At 59.3% G+C, this 20,028-nt stretch overlaps 1 protein-coding gene across 6 annotated transcripts in view; it reads left to right on the top strand.

Annotated features, from left to right (window-relative positions):
• OPA1 (OPA1 mitochondrial dynamin like GTPase) overlaps window positions 1-20,028 on the top strand; it is a 58,708-nt gene that overhangs the window by 25,901 nt on the left and 12,779 nt on the right. For all 6 annotated transcript variants that reach the window (XM_044421132.1, XM_044421134.1, XM_044421133.1 and 3 more), the window contains 17 exons: window positions 1,092-1,166; window positions 1,380-1,451; window positions 1,811-1,910; window positions 2,302-2,432; window positions 3,503-3,575; window positions 3,663-3,735; window positions 4,774-4,889; window positions 6,967-7,031; window positions 7,749-7,825; window positions 9,079-9,244; window positions 10,263-10,415; window positions 11,454-11,562; window positions 11,846-11,925; window positions 12,991-13,131; window positions 14,781-14,897; window positions 17,116-17,209; window positions 17,663-17,773. In XM_044421132.1, coding sequence (XP_044277067.1) covers window positions 1,092-1,166; window positions 1,380-1,451; window positions 1,811-1,910; window positions 2,302-2,432; window positions 3,503-3,575; window positions 3,663-3,735; window positions 4,774-4,889; window positions 6,967-7,031; window positions 7,749-7,825; window positions 9,079-9,244; window positions 10,263-10,415; window positions 11,454-11,562; window positions 11,846-11,925; window positions 12,991-13,131; window positions 14,781-14,897; window positions 17,116-17,209; window positions 17,663-17,773 — 1,753 coding nt within the window. The remainder of the gene's footprint in view (window positions 1-1,091; window positions 1,167-1,379; window positions 1,452-1,810; window positions 1,911-2,301; window positions 2,433-3,502; window positions 3,576-3,662; window positions 3,736-4,773; window positions 4,890-6,966; window positions 7,032-7,748; window positions 7,826-9,078; window positions 9,245-10,262; window positions 10,416-11,453; window positions 11,563-11,845; window positions 11,926-12,990; window positions 13,132-14,780; window positions 14,898-17,115; window positions 17,210-17,662; window positions 17,774-20,028) is intronic.

The raw sequence follows: 20,028 nt of genomic DNA on the forward strand, positions 1-20,028 counted from the left end.
ACTCAGGGAAGGCTTTTTCAAAATCGCCCTCTTTTCCATGGAACTGCAGCCCGATATTAGGGTTAGGGGTCTGCACCAGGCTAGGGTTAGGGTTAGCAAAACGAGGTGTCCTGGCATGAATCTGATGGTTGGAATGTGTTCAGAATGGGCAGAAATGATGAGCAGTGCAGAAAAAGCCACTCAGGGAAGGCTTTTTCAAAATCGCCCTCTTTTCCATGGAACTTTAGCCCCATATTAGGGTTAGGGGTGTGCACCAGGGTAGGGTTAGGGTTACAAAACGGAGGTGTCCTGGCATAAATCTGATGGTTGGAATGTGTTTAGAATGGGCAGAAATGATGAGCAGTCAGGAAAAGCTAATCAAGGAGGGCTTTTTCAAAATTGCCCTCTTTTCCATGGAACTTTAGCCCTATATTAGGGTTAGGGGTGTGCACCAGGGTAGGGTTAGGGTTAGGAAAACGAGGTGTCCTGGCATGAATCTGACGGTTGGAATGTGTTTAGAAGGGGCATAAATGATGAGCAGTGCAGAAAAAGCTACTCAAGAAGGCTTTTGCAGAATCGTCCTCTTTTCAGTGGAACTTTAGCCCTGTATTAGGGTTAGGGGAGTGCACCCAGGGAGGGTTAGGGCAGTGGTGGTGGACCTGTGGCACGATTGGCACAGTGGGTCCGCTGAGTCCTCTTTGTCAGCATGCGAGCCAAGTTGCCCCAGCATCGCCCTACAGAGGGGCCATGCGCATGTCCAGCAAGCAGTAGTGGTGCCAGGCGATGATGCCATGAGCCGCGACTTGTTCGAGCTTTCGCATGGCCTGTCAATGTGGTGTCATGGATACGTACGTACGTGTGTGTGTGTGTGTGTGTGTGTGTTTGCTTGGACTCCCTGTGATTTGTTTTTTCTAAACTAAAATCTTAGTATTCAGGTTTTATTGCCGTCCTGGCACCTTGTGATTAATGCGTGGGCTTTGGGTTGCACTTTGTGCACTCCGACTCTCAAAGGTTTGCCATCGCTGAACTACCCTGACGCTGGTTGTCCACTGGCCCAAAAGTATCTCCGTTCCAGCTCGGAATTCTGATTATTTCTGATTTCTCTGAAACAGCTTGCAGCCCTGCGGAATGAGATTGAGATCAGAATGAGGAAGAGTGTGGGCGAAGGCTGCACCGTCAGCTCTGAGGTGAGGCCTGGCTGTTGTCCTGTTCTCTCTCCGCTTGGCCTTACAAACGCCCTCCCCCGCCACCTCTCGCAGTTTCTGATGAGGCCTCATCCTGTCCCCATCCAAGAAATCACAGGTGCTTCAGTGGGCTCCTCCAAGCTCAATCGTCTCCGTTCTCGTCTCACCGCAAAGGTTCCCGGACTGATCTGGCAACGCCTCTGTTTTCTTTTGCAGACCATCTCCCTCAGTGTGAAAGGGCCCGGCCTGCAGAGGATGGTGCTGGTGGATTTGCCCGGCGTCATTAGCGTGCGTATGCGGTGCTTGTGGTTCGCCCTCTCCCCTTCGTCCCCTGTGGGCGCTGGCCTTCGCTCCCTCTGCCCTTGCTCTGAATGGAGTGTGCAGCCGGCCCGTTGCAGGACGCCCGGGGGGATGAGTGAGCGCAGGGCGTGTGCGTGCCGGGGAATGGGCCTCTTGCTCGACCGTGCTTCCCAGCCCGGGAAAAGTTGAGCCCTAGAGCTGTTGACACAGAGAGGCTGGGCATTCCCCTTCCGAGGAAGCCTCCGGAGTCTGCCCAGCAGGCACCTGTGGGGGGTCCATCGGCTGCCGTTCAGGGTCGCTATGTCAGCCGCCGCTCGATTTGCTGTCCTCCTGGTCTCTCTGAGCAGACAGTGACGTCGGGGATGGCTCCGGACACCAAGGAAACCATCTTCAGCATCAGCAAAGCCTACATGCAGAACCCCAATGCCATCATCCTCTGCATCCAAGGTAGGCGAGGACTCTGTCCCGCACCTGGCGGGGACTCGGCTCGTCGTTCGCAGAGGCCCTGCCATCGGCCCCCCGTTCGCCTGGATCCTCCCAGGGGCTCCTGGGGCCCAGAGCAGGCCTGCTCTCTGGCCTGGGGTGGAAGCGTGGGGTGGGAAGGCCGCCACCTTGGCGTTGTGGCTGGGCCAGCGGAGGGCGGCATCCGGTGCCGCTTCCCAGCCCTGTGCCTGCGAGTCCTTTGCCCGCTGGGATCGGAGTGGGACAGTGGTGCTCGTGCTCGGCTGGTCTCTTATTTTCTTCGAGTCCGTTGTGTTTGCCTCGCGCCTTTTCTTGAAAGCGCTTTGCATATTGTGCCAAGTCGCCGCAAATCTGGGCTGCTGTGCTTTGCTTCCAGATGGGTCGGTGGATGCGGAACGCAGCATCGTCACCGACTTGGTCAGCCAAATGGACCCCCAGGGCAAAAGGACGATCTTCGTTTTGACCAAAGTGGACCTCGCCGAGAAAAACGTGGCCAGTCCAAGCCGGGTAAGGCGGGAAGACCGATGTCACGCAGCAGGGGCTGTCGGCGCTGCCCGGAGAGCGGGCAGGGGAGCGCCTTGGGGTGCCCCGGAGGGAGCTGGCCGCCGGCGTCCCGGCTCTTTGGATGCAGCAGTGGGCTCTGGCGGGGGCCGGGTGTGCTCTGCGTGGCTCCGGCCACAGTCGTCTGGGATTGTGCCCGTGCCTGGCAGTCGTGGCTCCTCTTGCTGGCAACAGACTGTCTGGTGTGGTTTTGGACGTTGTTTGCCCAGCTGTACCAAGGGAAGAAAGTTGTTTCTTGGCTTGTGGAAGGAAAATGGGGTGCTTGGGAACTGGTGTGAGTGGAATTTTGTGACAAAGCCCCACATGACTCTCCCGTGGCGCATAGCCAGGACCCCCGCGGGCGCTGCGCATTCGAACGGTGCCTTCCGGCGCCTTTCTTTGCATGCAGGTTCCCTGGGCAGGAGGTGCTTCATCCGCTGCTTATCCTGCTCTCCGTCTTCTGTGTGCGAGATCATTATTGCTGGCTACTTTGAAAGTGCAGCCATGCATTAATGCTCCCCGGCTTGGGCTTGCTTTGGTTAGTTGATGTGGTTCAGAGCCCCGTGATTCGAGGCATCCTGCAGCTGACGTTGTCGGGCTGAATTCTGCCTGCGAGCCTGGGACCCGGGGCATGTGATCGCCGCAGCCCGTCTTGGCTTACTTAATCCACAGGGACTTGCAGTGCCGCTGGGAAACTTTTCACGTACGCAGACTGCAGCTGCAGCTTGCCGCGTCTTGCAGGCCCGCTGGGGCGAGTGGTTGGCATGGTGAACCAAGCCCCACGCAGCCCAGGGGCATTTCGGGGTCTGTTCACACCACCAACAACCCGCGTGAGGGGTCTGCGTGATGCAACAAGCTGCATATGCAGAATGGCTGCCTGCCCACATCCCTCACCCGCAGCGGTCAATTGCCCTTCCCCAGGGTAATCTGATTTACGAGCAGGCCCTGTTTCGTTTGGCTCCTGCTTCTTCTGCATAGATTGGGTAAAGGAAAACAAAGCCTGTGGGATCAGCCTCGCTTCTTTTCTTTTTTCGCAGATCCAGCAGATAATCGAAGGAAAACTCTTCCCAATGAAGGCCCTTGGCTACTTTGCAGTTGTTACAGGGAAAGGTAATTTAGAGTTTATTGCTGGACAACTGGTAGAGGGTTCTTGGATGTGTTGGAAGAGTTTAAATGTTCTGGGTTTCCTTCCTCTAGGAAATAGCAGTGAAAGTATTGAATCTATTCGAGAGTATGAAGAAGAATTCTTCCAAAACTCCAAACTGCTGAAGTATGTTAATGTTTTTTTTGTTTTGTTTTGAAATGTGTCTTGTTGGTTTAGTGCTGCTAGTCAGCACTTCAGGTTTCAGAATTTCTAGTGGGACATAAACTGCTCGAGTGCGTGAAGGAACCAGGCGCTTCAGTGTGGCTTGGAGCACTTCCTGGCGTCCTTGTGAATGGGGGAGGCCTCTTTTGCCAGTCTGGAGCAGAGGACCTCCAGGTGTTGTGGGGCCAGTCCAGTGGAAATACACTTCTAAGCTAGTCCATGAACTCCCCACGTATGATCTCGAGAAAGGCAGCACTTTGTGCATTGATGCTGGACTTTTCTAGAGGGATTTGGGCCTGAAGATAATTTACTGGGAATACTGAACATGTGAAATGGCCCTGTTTTCCGTACGGTGCGAGGCTCTGCTTGCTTACTCAGAAGTAAGCCCTGTTGTGTCCAGGGGGCTTGATCCTTAGCAAGTGGCTCGCAGCCCCTGTCTGGCTGCAGATGTGCTTCCTTCCAGTCGGTGTTTGTACAGCATATGCTGCTCTTTCAAATAGTTCTGAGCAGGGCTTCGCAATTTCTCTCACCATTAAGAGCATCTCTCCCTTGTCTGGAGAGTGGCGAGCTCTGCAACTCTCCCGAAGTTCGAGCCAATGGCTGCGGCTTGGGAGGGTTGCCCCGACTCTGCGCTTTGTCTTGGCGATGCTCTTGTGTGACATTGGAGACCCAATGCCACTCGGTGCTGGGGAAGGGCAGGGCCCTGGTGGGGTGACCACAAATCCTGACCAGCTGCCAAGACCTGATGAAGTTTGTGAACCTCTGGTTCCTTCCTAAAATGCAATTATACTCTTACCTCAAGAGAAAACTGGCGTCCAAGTGGCGTGCTTTGGGTTTTTCGAGAGGGGAACGACAAAGGGAGAATGTCTCGCATCAGCACTTCCTCTCCTTTCCTCGCCTCCTTCCTCAGTCTTCATTTTTGGGGCCTCCGTTTCTGTTCATGAGAAATTCTTCCCCTGTCCTGGTGAAATCCCCCCGGGTTGTGCTTGTGTGTCTTCGTAGGAACTGCATGTTGAAGGCCCATCAGGTGACCACGCGGAACCTCAGCCTGGCCGTCTCGGACTGCTTTTGGAAGATGGTGCGCGAGTCTGTGGAGCAGCAGGCAGATGCTTTCAAAGGTGGTGGGGCTGGGAGACCTTGGGGCATCCTGGGGGCAGGAGGAGCCAAGGGCGTTTGCTTTTCAGGACCCTCCCAGCGTCCTCAGGCCTTGGTCAGGCATCTTACCTGGAGCACTTCTTCCTATTTCTCACACTGAGGTCTGCAGAAATGCTGCAGTAACTTTTTAGCTCCACTCAAGGTTGGTTGGAGCAGTGTAATCAGTCTGACATCAATTCCTGGGAATCTTCTAGAGCAGATGGGAAAGCAGGCAGCCTTGAAAGCAATGCTGGAAGCCTGCATGGCTTCCTCCAGAACAAAACCTGCCAGATTAATCTGCAATTTTTTGAGTGGGTGACCTCCCTGGTGGACCGTGGGACTGCTGTGGACAGTCTATCCTGACTTCAGAGAAGCTTTTGACCAAGCGCCCCAGGATGTCCTGATTAGCAAGCGAACTCCAAGGGGGCCGGTGGAGCCGCGACCAGGTGCAGCCACGGCTGGCTGCAGAACGGGACTCGGAGAGAGCTCCTCGGGGCGCCTTCTCAGACGGTGGGGAGGCAGCGAGGGGGGACCCACAGGGCTCAGTCCGGGGCTCATTCATCCTGTGGAGGAGGATGTGCGGGGCACAATGATCAAATGTGCAGATGACGCAGAACTGGGTGGGGTAGCTAAGACCCCGGAAGACAGAAACAAGATGCGGGGTGACCTTGATAGGTTGGTGCGCTGGACTGAGAAGAACAGAATGGAATTTAACCGGGACAAAGGCAAATTCCTGCACCGAGGAAAAAAACCAAATGCACCATTGCAGGATGGGGGATACTCAGTTCAGCAATACTGCAAGTGAAAGGGCCTTGGAGTTGCTTAAGATCGCAAGCTGAATTCGAGTCCATACTGTGAGGTGGAAGTAAACCGGGCAAACACTGTTTTAGGCTGCATTAATAGAATATCACTTCCAAATCTTGTGAAGTACTAGTTCCACCTTATTCGGTGCTGGCCGGGCCTCTTCTGGACTACTGAGTCCAATGGAATCACAGGCTCAGGTTCTGGGAAGCCAGATTCTGGATATTATTTATTTATTTAGAAAATTTCTATGCCGCCCCATTCGCCGAAGCCTCGGGGCGGCTCACAAATATATCAGGTTAGGTATCAGGGAGAATTTCCTGACTGTTAGAGCAGCTCGACAGTGGACCCCGTGACCAGGGAGGTGGTGAGCCCCCCCCCGCCCCCCCCCCGCCCGGGAGGCATCCGGGGTGCAGCCGGATGGCCATCCGACAGGGATGGGTCAGCCGGCATCCTGCACTGAGCAGCGGCCCTCTGGCCCCTGCCAGCTTGGCTGTTCTATGATTCTCTGATACGAAGGGATCGCCTGTCTCCTGAAGCTTCCGATTGCTTTGCCGTGGCAAATGGCAAGGTGGGGGGACGAAAGAAGCCGTGCTGGTTCATCTCAGTGGGGGGGGGGCAAGGAGCGGAGGACCCTTGACCGATTCTGTGGGATCCCCTCGCCCAGCAGAGGTCTGGACGAGGGTGCGCCGTTTCGAAACGCGGCCAAGACGGGGAGAGCGCAGCTCCTGCTCAGAGTGCCTGGGCTTCATCCCTCCGTACTCCCTCCAGAGCGTGCGGGCCAGTGGGCCAGGCAGATGCTCCTCTGTCGAGGGGGGGCGAGTGTTGTGGGCCCCCAGAGGGGGCCGACCGAGGGAAATGGACACGTTCCAAGAGGGGATTCCGTGAAAGATCCGTGCTGCTGTGTCGCCGTGGAGGAGTGCCGCAGCCTCCTCCGGCCTGAGGATTGGCCTTGCTGTGCCCGTGCTTTGTGTGTGCTCTTGGGGGACGGGGTGTCTACCCCAGCGGGGCCTCCTGTCGCTCCGCTGCGGAAGCTTTAGGCTCGGAAGCAGACAAGGCAAATGCGGCTCTGCCGTGCTGGCGGCGCCCCCCCCCCCCTTGTGGGGGTGATGCACCGCAGCCACGCACTGTCCCTCTGCCTGCCGCGAGAGCCGCTCCTGCCGCCTCGGCTGCTCTGCGTTCCTGCCGGGGGCCTCCCGTTGCGCCTTGTGCCGCAGCCCGAAGAGCGAGGCCTGAATTCTCCCTCTGTTCCTCCCACAGCGACACGTTTTAACCTGGAGACGGAGTGGAAGAACAACTATCCCCGCCTGCGGGAGCTTGACCGGGTGAGCGGAGCCTTGGCTGCCAAGGGGCCCTCGGTCCCCCGCTGCCCTTTGTGTCGCGGGGGCTACTTCTGCCTCGCTTCCGGCGCGGCTTCCCTGGCCACGGGGGCTGCCACACCCCCACACCGCTCTTGGGGCCAGCTGGACGCTCTCTTCCTGGACTTCACAGGTCCCTTTCCTGCACGTTCCTGCATTTTTCTGCATGACCACCGGCCTTTTTGCAAACGGCAAAGTGGTTTACGCAGGTAGAACTTCCCTGACAGAGCTGTACTTTTAAGAGGACTCTCCTGGTGAGACCTTGCCAGAATTGAGCACAATTGGTGTGGAAAAAGCAGCTGTTCTGAGTCCGCCTGAGGAGGCTGCAACACACAGAGCCATCTTTGAGCTCCTGTCTCCTTTGCCCAACGAGCAAAGGCTCTGCCTGCACCCCATAATACCCCCAAGGGAGAGCGTCTGCTCAGCTGGGGCCCCGTTACGAGCATCTCTGGGAGCAGGTGTGGGCAGGAGGGGCTCTCTGCCCTGGGGGGAGAGGCTGCCGGCCAGGCCGGGCCAGGCCTCGCACGCAGCAGTCCCGTGCGGGAGTGAGCAGTGGAGCCGTGGCCAGAGCCACTATACTGGGGCCACGGGTGGCCATGACCTGGCTTAGCTCTTGAGTCTTCATAGCCACAGTCGTCGTCGTCATCATCATCATCATCATCATCATCATTCTTATTTGTCTAGAATGAACTGTTTGAGAAAGCGAAGAACGAAATCCTGGATGAAGTCATAAGCTTGAGCCAGGTGACGCCAAAGCACTGGTACGGTAATTCGCTGGGGCTGTTGCTCTTCTGTTTTGTGTTGTCTTGCAAATAGGTTACGCTAAGATTAAAATAAAAACCGGCTGCCCTAAACTCCCTGGGATCCCGTGGGGATGCCCTGCGCTTCTTACCCATCTGGACCCCCCCCACCTCCCCCTTCTGCCTATAAAGCATTTCCTGGTTCTGCCTCTCTGAGAGAGCCGGGTGACCCCTCACCTTGCTGCCTCTGGCTGGCAGTGTTGCTGCTCTCCGAAGAAAAAGCATCACTTAAGCTGACTGTTCTCGTTCCAGGAATGAGGCGGCGGGGGGGGGGGGCTTTCTAAATATGGGTTGGAGCAACTCCACGCAGGGGCTGTTGATCCCGTGAACCAAATCCCATCCTGTGCATCCACCGGCAGAGTGGTGGCACCCACGGAGGGCCAGCACCCCCTTCCCAAACGGCTTTTATGGGTCGGGACCCTTCAGTCACTGGATTTCCAGGGTGCTGCAGGGGAGGAGAGGGCAGGGGCAGACTCTTCTGCAGGGTTTGCTGTTAAGCCGGAAAGGTTCTGCAGGACGGAAAGTTGGGTTTCTCGGCCTGAGTAGCCCAGCTTTCTGCTGAGGATGCCGCCCGCACGCGGCGTTCTCGACGGTGCCTCGTGCCGCTGGCCGCTCGTCCGACAAGACTGGGAGGCGGTGAGGGGGCCCCCACAGACTCTCACAGAGACAGTCTGCCTTTAGTCTCGGCAAGCCGTTCTTGCTCTTTATGCTCCGGTTCTTTTTGCATTTTCAAAAACAGCTCTCACGAGCGCTGAACAACGGGCGCCTTCTCCACTTTCAAAGGGAGGAGCTGCTCTGAATCCACTTGGGCTCAGGTGGCAGTTCTGGGTTTGGTACAGTTCGGGTGTCAATGGAAAACTGTAGCGATGGATGTCTTGTACTGACTGAAGGAAATGCTGGAGCTGGTCCGCTTCCTTGCGCAAGTGACTGGACTGCAGACGAGTCTCCAGTCATTAAATTGGGAGAGCCTCACAAGCACGTGATCGGATCTGGTGGTGGGCGGGGGGTCCTCCGTCCCACAGCTCGAGTGCTCAGCCTCGGAAGCGTTTTCAGCCGCTCCGCAGCAGTTGATATACTTGCTCTGCGTGCAGCTGAAGCACGGGGCTTCCCCGCTGCCGGAATGCTGGCTCTGTTTGAGGGTCTGTGGCTTGGAGTCGGGGGCCCCATGGCCCATCGGTGGGGATGCCGAGCAGCCTTTCCGTTTTCCTCCTTAGGGAGGAGATCCTGCAGAAGTCCTTGTGGGAGAGGGTCTCGACACACGTGATAGAAAACATCTACCTCCCCGCAGCGCAAACCTCCAATTCGGGGACCTTTAACACCACGGTGGACATCAAGCTCAAGCAGTGGACGGACAAGCAGCTGCCCAACAAGGCCGTCGAGGTGAGGCTCTGCTGGGCTGGCCGAGCAGCTCGAGGAAGCTGCCGCTCCCTTCGGGCTCTCCGCATCGCTCAGCTGGGGCCGCCCGCCAGCCTTTTGCTGCTCGTTTGCAGTCAGCTGCCCCGTGAGAAGCGAAACTGCGAGTCATGTAGGAGGTCGCCCTCCACAGAGGGATCCTGGAGGCTTCTGGGTGCTGAATCGGCCTGTTCCCAGTGTCCTGCACCTTTTCCAGTGTCTCCTGAGATGCCAGGTGCTTGGGAAAGCGCAGGCCGCCCCTTTGCAGGAGCATGGCGCTCTGCAGCGGTCCGGACCCCGCGCTCCTGCAATGGGCTGGCTTGCAGCCTTGGGTGCCAGTCCTTCTGTGGGTGAGCCAGTGGCAGCTGACCCAGTGTCTGTGCTGGGCGCTCTGAAGTGGCTGTCGCTGTGGCACCTGCTTCCCAGTTTCCCCAGGGTAACGGTGAAATGAGGAAGAAACGGGGAGTGGGGGGAGCCGCAGTGACCCGAAACGGCGTGGTGGTCAGCGCAGAGGAAACGCGGGTGACGGCGGTTGCCCCGTGGTGCTGCCTGGGCTCCTGGTGGAGTGGCTGGTGCGGGCCTGGGTGGGCTCAGCGAAGGCAGCTGAGGGAGGGGCCCCGCCGCCCTTGCCAAGCGCCTCGCTCGCCGTTTCCCTCGACCCACGGAGGAAGGAGTCGGTTGCCCGGGTCTGGGCAAGATGGCAGCCCCCCGTGAATACGGCCCCTGGACCAGGCCCCGAGGGAGACGGGCTGCCTTCCGCTGCCCGCGGTGGGTCGTGGCTCGTGCAGAGCCGGCCAGAGTGAGGCCGGCAGGGTGCGGCCAGTTCTGCCCGCAGGAGGGGTGCGTGCGGCTGGCAGGTGGGCCACTGCCCCCATCTGCTCCATGGCAGCACGCCTCAAGCGTGCGACGCCGGCCCTGCTGTGTGGGCTGCCCGTGCGTCTCGTGTGGCGCGCCCCGTCCTCGCCGGCACCTGGCCACTCCAGGGGTTCTGTTGCCACGCTTGCAGGTTGCCTGGGAGACCCTGCAGGAGGAGTTCTCTCGCTTCATGACTGAGGAGAAGGGTAAAGAGCACGACAACATCTTCGACAAACTGAAGCAGGCTGTCAAGGATGAGAGCGTCAAGCGGCACAAGTGGAACGAGCGGGCAGAAGACAGCCTGGTAAGCCTGTGCCTTCGCTGCAGGCGGTCTCCGCAAAGCGCCTCCGAGGCTGCTCGGGGGGCGCAGAGCGAGCGAGAGGCTCCCGGCTCTGGCAGGGCTTTTCTGGGGGATGAGGGCTAGTGCCGCTTCCTGAAGGATCCCGTAAAATGGCACGCTGGCGCCACGGTTTGCAGCCGAGCGGCTCTGTCTCCGGGGTGGACTTCTTGCGGGGCATGCAAGCTGAGCATTCGCCCCACTAGGCGTCGGGACGTTTGCTGCGCGTGAGGCCACGCCGTCATCCCTCTCGCGGGTCCTTCCGGGAGAGCTCAGTGCAGGTAGGGGAGGGGCCCTCCGCACACGCCTTGTGCTCCCGCCCACGGCAAACCGGGCTGTGCTGAGCTTCTCCGGAACCCGGTTCGCACCTGCCCATCAGACTTCTTCTGGCGCTCGACTCTAAGGAAATGGGCCGAGCCCAGAAGAGTGCAGTGAGCGTTCGTGGGTCTCGGTGGCCGGCCAGCGCCCGTCCCCGGCCAGCAATCCCAGGCGCCAGCGGCAGCTCTGGGCGCAGAAGAGAGGCACTGCTGGCATGTTGCCGGGGGCGGGCTTCCTGGTCTTCGCCTCGCGCGCCCAGGGCGTGCCCACCCGGAGCGCAGGCTTCCGGGGAGCCAAAAGCCGGGGGATCTGGTGGTCTTTCTGCCCAAAACAAATTCCGCACACCGGCCTGTCCAAAACTCTGTTTTGCTGACCTACCTCATGCCAACTCTTACAGGAGCTTCTTGCCCTAAGATCTGACACAGATTCAGTAGCTTTGCCACCCTTTGGCTCCATCGAAATCATAGCCAGCGTATGCCAGCAACCTCCACAGAGAGAAGCACGGCCACCCTGCGCGGGTGAAGCCCGTGCTGTGCCTTCCGGGTGTCCTGGCGTTCTTACGGAGAAGTGTTCTAAGCTATCGGAAAACCGTTTTTCCTCTGGAGTTAGGCTTTTACCAGAATACCCCTGGTTTGGTGACTGACCGGAAGAGCGGGCAGTGACGCTCCTTGTCCCGTTCCTTGACAGCGAGTGATCCAGCACAACGCTTTGGAGGACCGCTCCATCTCGGACAAGCAGCAGTGGGATGCAGCCATCCAGTTCATGGAAGAAACGCTTCAGAGCCGCCTGAAGGACAGTAAGTGCCTGCAGCACCTCAGCTCCTCAGGTGCCGTTGAAACTGGCCTTTGGCAGTGTCTGCTCCTCCCGTAAACATTCCGCAGCCCTTCGGTCCCCCCTGAGCAGGCCATGGTGGTCCTCTCCTCATGGACTGCCGTCCCCCGCTTTGCAGTCCATCGGAGTGCCCCTGCTAGAACCAGCTTGCCCCCCCACCTGTGGCCTCTTGCCACCAGGAGAGGAAGCAAGGCGCAGTGCCAGGCGGCAGCCCGGTCCTGAAGCATCGCTGTTTTGATTTTGTCCAGCCGAATCGGTTATTGAGGACATGGTGGGCCCGGACTGGAAGAAGCGGTGGCTGTACTGGATGGGGCGCACCAAAGAACAGGTAAAGCAGGTCGCCATCCGGCGAGAGGAAGCGGGTCTGTCCGGCTTGTGTTGAAGTGAGACAAGCCAGCTTCCGCTCCACCGAGAAATGGGTGCTGTCCAGCTGGAGGAGGCGCGAAGGGGCACCGGGAAAGAGCACCTGCCCTGTGAGGGACTATTTAACTTTGTGAAAAGGCGAGGAAGGGAACACGTGATAGAGGAGGACAATTGGGCACCTGTTGTGAAGAAGAGGGGCAGGGAGACATTCTGTGGGCGGATTCCCTCGCTCCCTTGTCTCCCTGGACCCGCTTTTTCCACGCAAGGCACCATGCGATGCCCCTTTGACTTGTCCCTCCACTGACCCATCCTTTTGCGAAGCTAAACAACCCCCAGTGCTTTAGGCGTTCCTTGTGCAGGAGCTGCAGAATTAATTATTCCTGTGCGTGTGGTTTCTTTGCCGCCTGCTACCCAGAGCCCAGCACTTATCCGCCCTTCCTCCACCTCTGCGGCCTCCGCTCTCAGGTTCGGGGGCCGGAACCGTACGCGGCCTCCCAGGTTTGGCCCTGCCACAGAGCTGCATACGGCTGATGGGACTGAGTCGGTTTCATTTCCAGCTCCTTTCCTAATTACACCTAATACGGAGTGTGTCCTTTTCACAGCAGCTGCGCCCTGGGGTGTTGCTTCCATTGAGCTGTCTTCTGCAGCCCCAAGGTCCTGCATGGCCACGCAGTGTTGTTTTGTAGGAGAATTAGCTCTTGGATCAATTAAGCGCACTTCAGATTCCAGTGTCCTGCCTATCCCTGGGCCCGTATCTGTTCGTTAGGGATTCTGGTCCACGGGGATGTGTCTTTCCCAAGCACTGCAGTTTTTCATGCTCGGCACGGTCATTTGATGCATTGATGCGCCAGAAAACCTCCTTGTGGGTGCAGGGACAAAGCAAAAGGTGGGTTGTGTGATCTTCCTCCAGCGTGGGCAGCAGTGGGGCGTAGCCCGATAGTGCCGTCAGCGGTGCTGAAAGTCCGCTACTGTTTCTTGACACCAGCTGAGAGAAGCAACCATGTAAGAAAAGGTGCCTCTTTCCTTTCAGGCCATCCGCAACGAAACAAAGAATGAGCTTGAGAAGATGATCAAGTGCAACGAGGAGCACCCGGCCTACCTCGCGAATGACGAGGTCACGACAGTCCGGAAGAACCTCGAGGCGCGAGGGGTGGCGGTCGATCCATGCTTGGTAAGGTGTCGCCAGCCGGAGATTTATGGGCACTTTGATGCCCAGTGGAAGGGGAGGTGGGCTCCAAGCAGAAGCCATAATCTAAGCCACTTGTGCACGGAACATCAAGGCCGGTTCTGGCGGGGGCCCTGCCTGCTTGCTGGCTGCCAGATGTTGCCTGAGCTCCCCGGCGTGTGCAGGACTTTTGGAGCCGCGTTTGCTGGAGGCGACGGTGGAAGGGCCTGGGCACGCTCGGGAGTCTCTCCGCGCCCACCAGAAGTGTCACTCCTGCGTGTGAGAGAGGAGGAGGGCGGGAGGCCAGGGGGCGCGGCAGCCCTCCGCGGGCAGCCAGCCACAGGGGATTGTGGTGTGGCGCGGGCCCAGGCTGCTCCCCGTGGGGTGCCCTGTTTCGGCAAGGGTGGCCGAAGCCCCGCCCACTCTTGCTGGACTTCCTGTGCCGCCCCAGGGAGGGCACATCCACCGGTGCCCCAGCAGCACTCCAGCCACCAGGCCTCGCCCGGCGCCAGCCACAGCCCCACTCTGGGCACCACCGCCGCTCCGCTCCGTTCCGTTCTTTTGGAGCCTTTCCGTGATGTCCCCCACCACGGCCCCTCCGGAGTGGCCAAGCAGCTCATGGCCGTGGCTCCCTCCGGTTCGCCACTTTTTTAAACACAAAAAATTATGTGCGCAAATATTTTGCGACTTTTTAAGAAATGGGTTGGTTTGTGGGGATTCTGTAGCTTTGGCAATTCGCAGTGCCTTTCCCCTTTGCCACACTTCCCCAAACTTCGAGGCACTTTCAAGAGGTAAGATTTGCACCACACCTTCACCTTTCTCAAAAATACTTAATTTTGACAACAGTCAAAAGGAATGGCTTTCTTTAACAGGGTTTTTGACAGATTTCGTGGCTGGAACCCTGTCAGAAAGACTGCTTACACAAGAAGCCTACCTTTTGAGTGCTGTCAAAGAACAGGAGGTCTCAGCAGAGCCTCGCCAAACCCGACTTCTCTGCCTGTGGCACAGCCTCACAAGCTGATCCTCGGCTGGGTGAAAGCTCACAAGAGAGAGCTTTTGCAAGACCCCAGTAGCTGAAAATCACGTTTCTGTGCCTGAGATGAGCCAGCGGACACCACACAGTTGCGATTTCCTGGGCGACGGGTCCCAGCTAGAGGGTCAAACCCCATCAGGCCACATCCCAGAGAGTTGGTGCGTTTTGCTGTGCTGGCCACAACCCTCGCAGAACGTGCTGCAGGCAGGCATGGCGTGCCCGCAACACACACGCGACAAAGGCCAGCGAGCGACAAGGGGGCAGCCGCCCCTTCCAGCCTGCCCTTTCCCAGACCGAGTGCTTTTGGACACAACCTGCCGGCCCTCCAGTGCCTGCGGTGCCAAGCGCCATGGGCCGCCCAGACTAACTGCCACCCTCACGGTGGCAGCGGCTCGAGCTGCACGGAGGAGGCGCCTGGACTTCTGTCGTGCTGCCTGCGGGGGAAAGCCAGCTGCCCCGGAAGTGGACCGTGCTGCTACTGGGAGGGTGTCCCTCAGCCCCAGTTGCTCCCCCTCGCTGGCCGCCGGCCGGCCTCTGGCCACCTGGAAAGGCCGAGCCTTCCCCCGCTCCGGCGCCCCCCTGCTCGGCCCAGCGATAACCGGGCGCTTCCCTCTGCCCCCAGATTAAAGACACCTGGCACCAGGTGTACAGGCGGCACTTCCTGAAGAGGGCCCTGGGCCACTGCAACCTCTGCCGGAGAGGCTTCCACTACTACCAGCGGCACTTTGTCGACTCGGAGGTAAGAGGCAAGAGGCTCCGGGCCTGGACGCGGCCTGGGAGGAAGGGAAGCTGCAGGCTGGCTGGGGCCGGCTGCACCGGGGCGCGCCACCAGGGGGCGGTCTTGGGACGGCCTGCGCTCCTGCCTCCTCTCCTCTCCCCGGGGCCGGCCGTCCTGCGCAGCCGAGCGCCTCGGCAGTGCCGCCCGCGGATGCCCCGTCCTCCGCAAAGCCCCGGCAGGGCAGAACGTCCCGCGGACCAGCTAGGCCTGCAAGGGGGGCTCGGGGGCCTGCAGGAACCGACCTCCCGTGGCATCCGGCCCACATTCCGAGGATGCCTGGCCTGCCCCGGCTTCAGGCAAGCCAGGTGCTCCGCGGGCGCGCGCCTCACAGCCTTTGTTTCCCCGCCAGTAAGACAGGAGGAGAAATTAGCGCACGGCTCACTGCATGTGAAGGTGGATTGGCTGCTTTTGCTGCCGATCTGTGAAGCTGCTGAGTATAGCGCGTCATAATGCATTGTGCGTCGGTGTCCCTTAAGCCCCTGGGCTTGCATCTCCACTGGCAGAAGTGACAGGGGCGCAAGTGTTGAGCTCTTGGGGCTGATGAGCCGGGGCACAACCTCTTTGCGGGGAGCTCCCAGGTCATGGAACGGCCCGTGCCGCCACGGAGCCTCCTCTCTGTGCCCGTTTAGCGTGGGCTTCAAACCTTTCCCGTTCACCTTTGCTTTCCGGTGGTTTATTCATACGAACGAGGGTGGAGCCCTGCCCGATCAGGCTCAGAACCCGGTCCATGCAGCCCAGCGCTCCAGTCGCGCAGCCGCAGCCCAGCTTGCAGCCTGCGGGATCCCTCAAGCGGGCTGGGCCTGGGCTCGTCAGGGGCTGGAGCGTGCAGGCGTGCCCACGCCTCTGATTTCGGAGGCAGCAGCCAGCGAGGCTGGTAGCCATGGGGAGTTCCCCCTTTGAAGCCATCCCGATTGGCAGCCGCCGGCACTTGCCAGGGCAGGGAATGCCACAGATCAAATGTTCTCCTTTGGGAGCTCTGTGCGCCACATGCGTGGGGCCCGTTAACTGGGAAGATGTCCTCATTAAGGGTGTTTGGTGGGACCTCTTTCCCTGCTCCGTTCTGTTATAAGAAGGAGGCGCTCCCCCCCCCCCCACACCATTCCCTCAGTTCTCCTTCAAGGGCCTTCGGTGCCTCGAGAAGTCCCTTTTCTTCAGTACTTGAGTATTTTTCTGTATTTCGGCCTTTTTCCTCTGGAAATATCTTGGCATTTTTATGCAGTATTCCAAGTGCGGTCCTGGTTGACGACGGTCATGATGATGGTTGTTCCCAGATAATGCTCGTTTGTTTGTTACCACCACACTCCTTTTTAAAGCTTTGTTCCTTTGCTTGCCTGTTTCATTGTGGCTTTCTAATGCTTTAATGGGTACAAAGTTTTTTGACCAGTAGTGGAAGGCGCAAGTCTATCCGGCCAGTGCTGTCCCCTCCATGCTGGCTTCTGGGTAATGAACCAACCAGATACTTGATTCTGCTTGATCCTAAAATAGCTCAGTTGTGTTGCATAAAGGATACTGGCAATAGGAATACTAGGATTGATTTTGAGTTTATTAGCAGCAGCAGAAATATACATAGCCCTGGATCAGAAGAAAAGTAAGACAAAAGCCCGCTTGCCTGTACCTGCTCGAGAGGCTGTGGAGCAGTGCTTTGACGTCAGTATGGGCGTACCTTTCCAGAAGATCTGCGGGCGCTCAGTTCAGTAAAACCGTATCCAGGCATGTGGACCCGCAGGACCAGGGTGTCCCCTGTGTCGTTGGTGGCCTCTCTTCAGTAAGCACATAAGCGCTCTGAAGCCCACTCTGTTCGTGGCCAGGGAGCGGCCGCTCCGCAGGGCAGCTTTTCGCTGCATCAGCCTGCAGTGGACACCCGAGCCCCGTTCCACATGCTTCTCCTTGCAAGAAGCAAGAGCTGTGGCTGTGAAAGCGTGGCCTTTACCATGGTGGCCCCTCGACCTGGGAACAACTTCCCATCCTTGGCTAGAAGTTTTCTTCCTTCTGCAGATATGTGGTTGATTAGCAGCGTGTGAGCCTTCTGTCGTTAGGTTTTGGTTCGTATTCCTCTTGAGCACGACACTCCCGGGCCGGGGAGAGACCTCGGGGCATCTCAGCTGGGGCCGCCTGGAGCCGCCCGTTCCAGGTTTGCCCGGCTGTGTCCCCGGGGCTGATTTGTCGCCCGGTGTTTCAGCTGGAGTGCAACGACGTGGTCCTGTTCTGGCGAATCCAGAGGATGCTGGCCATCACGGCCAACACGCTGAGGCAGCAGCTGGCCAACACGGAAGGTGAGGCCCGTGGGGGTGGCCCTCGGAGCCCTTTGTCCCGGCCCCCTGCGGCCCGGCGCCGCCCAAGGGCAGCTTTCGTTCGGGAGCAGCGTGAAGCCGCTCTCAGCCGTTCGGGTCCAGCGGGCCTCCTGGACCCGTGCTGAGCCCTGAGTGCTCGCTTCGGGCTCCCCGGGCTGCCGACTTGGTTCAAGTCCGAGAACGAATGAGTGACGAGGGTCCCATCCCTTCACAGCCCTGCTCGCAGGCTCGGTGTACTCCGTCCGCCTGAAACTTTGGCTCGGGTGTCCCTCCCGAGGGGCCGGCAGTTAAAGCCTTCGCTCGGGCACAGCCTGTCTCTTCCCTCAGACAAATACGCCGTTCTGAACACGCGTGCTCTGTGGCCAGACTCCCGCCACCACCCTTTCCTGCCCCAGAGTAAAATTAGTCCCGTTGAAAGTTGCCTCTTTTCTACAGTGAGGCGCCTGGAAAAGAATGTCAAAGAGGTGCTGGAGGATTTTGCGGAGGACAGTGAGAAGAAGGTAAAGCTGCTGACGGGGAAACGAGTCCAGCTTGCCGAGGACCTCAGTGAGTATCTCCCGTGCTTGGAAGAGATGGTGCAGAAGTCCCCCAAGAGCTCCCTTTCCTCCGGAAGCCGGTTCTCAGTTCTGGTGGTTATGCTCAGGCGTCAAAGCCAAGGAGCATGGGCCTTCGTGCCGGCCCTCTTGGCTAGCTCTGGTTGCTGTGGCTGTGCCAGGAACCTCTGACAGCGCACCTGCTTCTAAACTCTGCTGGTGCGCCACCATTTTGCCGTAGCTTTGCGGATACACTGAGAAGCTGCTCGGGGTTACATTCGTCGTGCGCTTTCGGCACGCGGCCCCCGCGCCTGAAACGCCTCTCCGGGCAGTGCAGGGTCGCAACCTTGGAGTCGCTCCGCGTGCTCCTTCGGGAAGCAAGGAGGGCGGCTGCGGTCTGCCCTGTGCCCTCCTGTCCCCGCAGAGGCGAGCGGCCCTCTGGAGCAGCCCGGCTGCCGGAGGTGCCGCTGGAGGTGCCTGACCCCGAGCCGGGAGCTGAGCAGGTCGGGCCGGGTTGAAATCGGGGTGGGGGGCGGAACGTTGTGAGCTGCCCAGAGAGCTTCGGCTATGGGCGGTAGAGGAATCTGAGGAATGGCGACGGCAGCGGAGGGGAGGGCGCTTCCCGAACACCATTCTTCACCCTTCCTTTGTCGCGCGTAAACAGAGGCCCCCTGTGCCTTTTCCGCACTCCCGGGGCGCTTCTCGCGGGGGTGGAGGCACAGGTGGGCTTCTGTCCAGCCGCTGCGGAGCTGCTCCTCGTCTCTCTCCATCAGTATTTGCTTTTCAACCTCCAGTTGAGTTCCTAAGTGGAAACCTTTCTTGGCCGACAAAGCCTCTCTCCTGTCGGGGCTTGCCACCGGATGCAGAAGGCTTGCGCGGTTGCTAGGGGACCGCCGACACATGACGCCGCGGTGTTGTCCGAAGGGCTCTGCTTTGTCCGCTGCCTCCGAGATGCGCCTGGACGGCGTCCTCTGTTGTGAAGTGGCTGCCGTGGGGCAGGCGCGCGCTTGGTGCGGGCCTTTTGATCTCGCCTCCGCTCTCCTTCTGGAGCTTTCTGCGTTTCACTAGGCATGTTCTCCTCTGGATGTTCATTTCTCGCCTCTGACAATTATGGCTAAACCTTGAGGCACCTGCTAGTGCGGGAATGCCTTCAAAAAGCCGACGCGTGCCAAGTAGACAAAGTCCATACTGAAGAGCTAATCAGAAGTTTTACGGAAACTTGAAAACATAAAGTATGATTTTATTATCTTAATAAATATTCTGTGGCTTTTGGGATATAAATAGCTCCAGTATTAATGCTGTCGAGGCAAGATCAAGTACGCCTTTCAATGGTCCCGGAGCTTATAAGGGAAGCTGTGGGCAGAACCTTGGCACGCCACGCATCCCACTTTCTTGGTACCTCCTGGGGCTGGTGCACGGCCAGAGCGCGTGTCCAGGAGCTCCTCTCGTGCTGCTGCCTGATCCTGCAGCTCGGAGGTGCCGGTCAGAGACGGGCCCGCTCTCCCGAGGGCTCTCCCCGAGCCGAGCCGGCCGGCCGGCCGTGCACGAGGCGCTGCAGGGAAGGCTCCGGGTCAAGTGGGAAGAAATGAGTTCGCATGTGCATTGCGCCAGCGGCCCGATCCCGTGGGACATGGTGCTTTGTGTGCTCTTTGAGCGGAGCGCCAGGGGCCCGGGATTAGGCGTGGGCCATGGCCGGGGTTTAATCCTTTCTGCTGCTCGATAGCCGGACTGACGTTGCGCCTCCAGAGCGACTAGTGGCCTCAGCCGCCCCAGGAAGCCTCCCTTCCCGGCCAAGCAGCCCGGGAGAGGCTGGCCATCGGGGGGGGGGGTCCCCCGGCAGGGCGCTGTCCCAGGGCCCGTGCTCCTCCCGCTCGGCTGCTTTGGGATGCGTGCGCCTGCGTTCATCTCACATTGCGCGCTCGCTCGGCCTGGCCTGGGGCCTCGCCACCGCTCTGCGGATGCCCTGCGCCCCCCACCCCCAGGACAGGGACCCTCTCCGAACGATTGTGCCCGAGACGAAGTTGCCCGAGCAGTGGAAGCGGGAAGGGCTGCTGTCAGGGCTTGACCCTCCTCCCCCCGTGTGGACGGGGCTGCCGGATCGGCAGAGGTGTCCCCCAGGGGCTCTGCGGCTGGGTGCACCCTTGTGGCGTGTCGAGACCGCTCTGAAAGCCCAAGGCCAGAGGGTCTGGCCTGTTGAGCAGGAAGCCCGCCCGCCCCCCGCTGCAGCGGGGCCGTGGTGGCAGCGTGCACCCCCTGCCACGCAGCCGG

This window comes from Varanus komodoensis, unplaced genomic scaffold (assembly GCF_004798865.1).
Source record: "Varanus komodoensis strain SLA01 unplaced genomic scaffold, ASM479886v1 scaffold115, whole genome shotgun sequence".
Taxonomy (NCBI): Eukaryota; Metazoa; Chordata; class Lepidosauria; order Squamata; family Varanidae; genus Varanus; species Varanus komodoensis.